This window comes from Schistocerca serialis, chromosome 2 (assembly GCF_023864345.2).
Source record: "Schistocerca serialis cubense isolate TAMUIC-IGC-003099 chromosome 2, iqSchSeri2.2, whole genome shotgun sequence".
NCBI classification, from domain to species: domain Eukaryota; kingdom Metazoa; phylum Arthropoda; class Insecta; order Orthoptera; family Acrididae; genus Schistocerca; species Schistocerca serialis.
Window position 1 is genome coordinate 789,353,254 of NC_064639.1, and position 5,038 is coordinate 789,358,291.

At 48.7% G+C, this 5,038-nt stretch overlaps 1 protein-coding gene across 1 annotated transcript; it reads right to left on the bottom strand.

Moving 5' to 3' along the window:
* Positions 1 to 545: 545 nt before the first annotated feature.
* LOC126458012 (cuticle protein 21-like) lies at positions 546 to 1,919 on the bottom strand. The gene is made up of 2 exons (XM_050094792.1): positions 1,814 to 1,919; positions 546 to 1,473 (listed from the first exon to the last, which is right to left on the bottom strand). The coding sequence occupies exons 1-2, from the start codon at positions 1,823 to 1,825 to the stop codon at positions 673 to 675; spliced, it is 813 nt and encodes a 270-aa protein (XP_049950749.1). The 5' UTR covers positions 1,826 to 1,919; the 3' UTR covers positions 546 to 672.
* Between the last annotated feature and the right edge of the window lie 3,119 nt (positions 1,920 to 5,038).

The window sequence follows — 5,038 nt, forward strand, 5'->3', positions numbered from 1 at the left end:
GATGTGGAACTGTGGCCAGCATTACAGATCATGTCTACCGGAACATATTTATTTTACTCCTACATGACATCTTGCCAGTATCAGTTGCAGAGAGAACAATGGTAAAATAGAATGAAGAAATTCTGGTACCTGGAACGTTGCGACTATGGCTGCAAGAAACCGTGTATTACAAATATAACTTTTAAACTTTAGAGGGAAGTTGTCATATACATTTAAGTTCACCAAATCATGATACTAAAGACAAGAAATTTAACACGAAAAGAAGCATTCTGTTTGAACATAAGGATATTAATGTTTTACCGAATTATGTTCAACTTCATCTCGATATTTCCTTCATTTACCTTGTTTTTTAAGGAGTATTCCATCATAGTTGTATTCGATAGGAGCAGTCTGACAGAGTGGTTGACGGACATATACCTGGTCCTGAAAATTTTTCCAGTGAAAAGAGAAAGATGTAACATGACGTGTCCAATAAAGTATTATTACCGAGTATGTCCTTGTTTGCTGTTGGAAAGGAAATAGTAAAACGAATAAAGACATCAGGATTATGTAGTGAAATGGATTTATTGTTGCATTTTATATACAGAGTGCAGCATTTGTAATGTTGAATCGTGTTTGTAGAGCGGCAGTGACAGCATGACGAGCGGAGTCTGTTAGATGAGAGGAAGTGACTTAGTGGATGAGGGCCTTGCCGTAGGCGAGGGCGGGGGCAGCGTAAGCGGCCCTAGCGATGGGGGCGGCGTAGCCGTAGCCCAGACCGGCTCCGTAGGCCAGAGCGGGGGCGGCGTAGGCGGCCCTGGCGATGGGGGCGGCGTAAGCAGCCCTGGCAATGGGGGCGGCGTAGGCAGCCCTAGCGATGGGGGCGGCGTAGGCTACGGGGGCGGCGACGCGGGCAACGGCGGGGGCGGCGACGGCCACGGGAGCGGGGGCGGCGACGGCCACGGGGGCGGGGGCGACGGGGTGAGCACCGGCTTCCTTGTGCACGACGGCGTTGAAGCCGTTCACGGGGTCGGCAGTGTAGTCGACGGTGCGGATGGAACCGTCGGGCTCGGCCACGCTGTAGCTGCCCTGGACGACGTCGCCGTCACGAGTCTCGTGCTGGCTCTTGGAGTCACCGGTGAGGGCGTCCTGCACGCTGTATCCGTAGCTGTACTGGGGGTGGGGGTCGTACTCGGCAGCGACGGCGGCGGGGGCGGCAGCGGCGACGGCAACGGGGGCGGCCCTCAAGGCCGGGGCGGCGACGGCGACGGGGGCGGCGACTCTAGCGATGGCGGGGGCGGCGACGGCCACGGGGGCGGCACGGAGGGCGGGGGCAGCGTAGGCGGCGTAGGCGGGGGCGGCGGCGTAGGCAGGAGCGGCGTAGGCAGGGGCGGCGTACGCACGCGCTGCCAGAGGTGCGCCTGGGGCGTAGACGGCGGGAGCTCCCAGGTAGCCGGCGCGGGCTACCGCCAGAGCGGCGACGAAGACGATGAGCTGCAAAACACGGACAACCGCTGTTCCAGTACACCAGGCTACAGGTAGGAGACTACTTTCAACGTTCGTCCTTCCCTGTGTCTGACCCTACTGTATCTGTACCGTTAGAGCTGAAAACTTACCAACATCTTATTACAGCAAAAGTGGCAATGCTCTAGAATGACAATCTAGCTACACTACTCGGCACTTTCCACATGAACAGTGAGAAAGATAAATTTTTCTTCATATGATACTTTCTATGGTAAACTGAAACTCATTAAACCGCTAATGGACTCTCGGCGCCTGGCTCATACGACACCGCTGTTCTGTACCTCGAAAGGAGGAAGGCGTCGGCACTCACCTTGCAGGCCATGCTGTGAACTGCTGCTGCTGTGGGTGAGCTGCGCTGAGTGTGCCGTCCGAGTCGGCGGCGGCGTCTTTTATAGGGGCGCGACCTCGCAGTCAGACCGGCCGCGGCCTGCTCGCCAACCCGCCCCGGCTTGACCACTTGGCGCAACCCACCGGCTACGGGGCAACTGGATCTGCGAGCGGTCTCCGGTGTCCCGCCCACTGCGGCAGCGGCGGGCCCCGTCCCAGAGGGGCGCGGCTGCCGGCACACGAGAGCCAGGAACCACGCTTTGGGCCCGCCGCCGCCGGCGAAGGACGCTCGTAACTCAGGTCCGAAAGCGAGCGGCGGTGTCGTGTGGCTACCTGCCTCCAGTGACCTAATCTGGACCGCTGCCTTGTTCAAATTGCCCTCAGGTGGTAAAGAACGCGTACATCACCGTTGGAATAATTTCAAGTATGTAGTCTCCTCTTCCTCTTCCTCTTCTGGGCAAAAGACTGTGGAAATTCGTAGAGGAGTACCTGATTCCCTTTCGAATCCGGTGTGTGCGTTGTGTAGTTGTAAATGTTTCATTTTCAAGATTACCGTCAAAGCCACAGCGTCCAGGAAAACAAGAGTAGTACAGGAGCACCAGAGGGCAGTAGTCGACAAACTTCTAATATCTACGGACTTGACGAGTGCCTTACAGTTTCTTATGAGAGCAGCCGAAAGAAAAACTGCGAAAGGCAAGGGTTCCAGGTGCATGTCTTTATCCACTTTTGGTGTGTCAGGAAGTTTCAAATCAGCACATACGCCTCTGCAGTGTGAAAATTCTTTCTGGATTTTATTTTATTTAGCGTATGGCATCTACAGAGTAAAATTGCACACATACTATTAATTAATATAATTAAAGAATTACAAATATATTATTAAATGATTGATTGCAAACAACAATATGCGAAAGATTAGGGAGACAGCCACTGCAGCTAATTAGAAGCCCACATCTAAGCAGGTCACCCACTGAACAGCACGTGGAGAAGCATTCATGATATCCCTCCATTCTCCTTCAAACCTCCTCGCAGGACATTCGAAGATCAGGTGAGGGATTGTTTGTTCTTCTGCACCACAGTCGCATCGTGGTTCATCAGTGAGTTTCCATTTGAGGAGAATGGCCTTAGACCTGCCGTGGTTAGTCCTCACACGATTAAGTCTGAACCAAGTTCTGGGCATTTGCATTCCTTCCACCGGTATCGAAGGATCAAAATCAGTGATGAGAGGATGGTGATTATTCAGCGACGAGTATTGCCTCCATTCCCTTGCTATGTCGTACGTTTCTGGGAATTTGAGGACTTCGTCTTCCCATATAGGTTTCCTGGATTTTAGGCGGGTAGTTGGTAGTTGCTCCAATATTTTCTGGATAACAAACCCCAAGACTGTGGCTAAGAAATTTCTCCACAGTATCCTTTCTTCCAGGTATGCTAGTCTTGTAAGGAACTTCTGTGAAGTTTTTAAGGTAGGAGATGAGGTACTGGCAAATGTAAACCTGTGGGGGGTGTCGTGAGTCGTTCTTGCATGGCTCAATTTGTTTCTTCCTCACAGCAAACAAATCTCCCACTCTATAGGACTTACAGATCACCCACTCTGAAGGACCTCTTATTCTACATACGTGGAGAGCTTCGTAAGTTGCAGAAACACGGCAGATAAACGATTCGCTTTCAAAACTACTTAAACATTGCATTATCGTAAACGGACACATCTGGACGAAGTGAAACGACTCTTCTAAAGCTAACGACATTGGTGAAGTGAGTGTTAGGATTTCATCGGACACCTAAAGAACAACGATCGTCTTACTCGCATTGACGAAAACAGGAATTTGAATTTACATGCCAAAGGAAGTTCATAAGTATTACTCTACAGTTTTTTTTTTCTCAAGGATGCAAAAAGGGACATTACGAGGTAGTCATGACGAGAATGACAGCGTAACGAGACGATCATTCCGCTTGCAAATGGATTTTCTTTATTTATTTATTTTATTTACTGAAGCAAGTCTGTAGAGCACTTGTCAACGAAAGGCAGAGCTCGCTGTTTCGTCTCAAGGATCGGTACGCAATTTTCACCTGCCAGGATGCTTCAAATCAGCGTATAATCCGCTACAGAGAAAATTCATTCTTCAAGACGTAAATTCCCTGACACACGATATACCGACAAGTCTGAACTGGGCAATATATTGCATCACCTGTTTCATCTATAATGGATACCGGGACCTAACGGTATTACGGGCAACGACCGTACAGACATGCTGGCGAAAATGGTCTAACACATTCCTCCCGTCGAGATACCCCCACGAAACAGACTTTTTCACAGCACACTCAGTAACCAAGAGTAACGACTGATCATAGTAGTGGACTGTAACGTCAAAGGCACATGTTATTGGCCGATTCAGAAATAGATTCCGCATCAGCGTTGATCCCTCAACTCGGCGCTGACGAGAAAAGAAATTATAATTGTTATGAGGCTAAGAGCAGGTCACATGAAGACATGTCTATTAAAATCAATACCCTCGCTCCATAATGTCTTCGTGGCCCCCTAAAGAGGACATTCGGGACAAAATTACCAGCATATGAAATTCAATCATCGAAGACCAATTACACGGTCAATATTTTAAAAATTAAAGATTAGTTTTCTTTTAGAGTAGCTCTTAGTTTGCCAAATGTATTAGCCATTTCATCCGTCTTAATATATTAAAATTTTTGCCTTTAATTGTAAAGGTGAAGTCAGACTAACGTACATTTTAGACTAATTGTCTCACATAACTGTTCACTTATCTTTGTGTAATTATATAATTTATTTTTATGTAATAAATTTGTGTTTTATACTTTGCAATGAAGTCATAAAAACGTATTGTTTGTATTATTATGTACCATAACTTATTTTAATGTGAACAGTGTGTTGTAGTAGTCAAGACAGTGTACTTGCGTTCGGGGGGAAGCGTCACTGAGACGCCTTCGGGCGAGCCTGAGTTTAACACGAACACAGCGATATCTCATATGGTTCAAATGGCTCTGAGCACTATGGGACTTAACATCTGAGGTCATTAGTCCCCTAGAACGTAGAACTACTTAAACATAACTAACCTAAGAACATCACACACATCCATGCCCAAGGCAGGATTCGAACCTGCGAGCGTAGCAGTCGCGCGGTTCCGGACTGAGCGTCTAGAACCGCTCGGCCACCGCCGCCGGCAGCGATGTCTCCATTGAA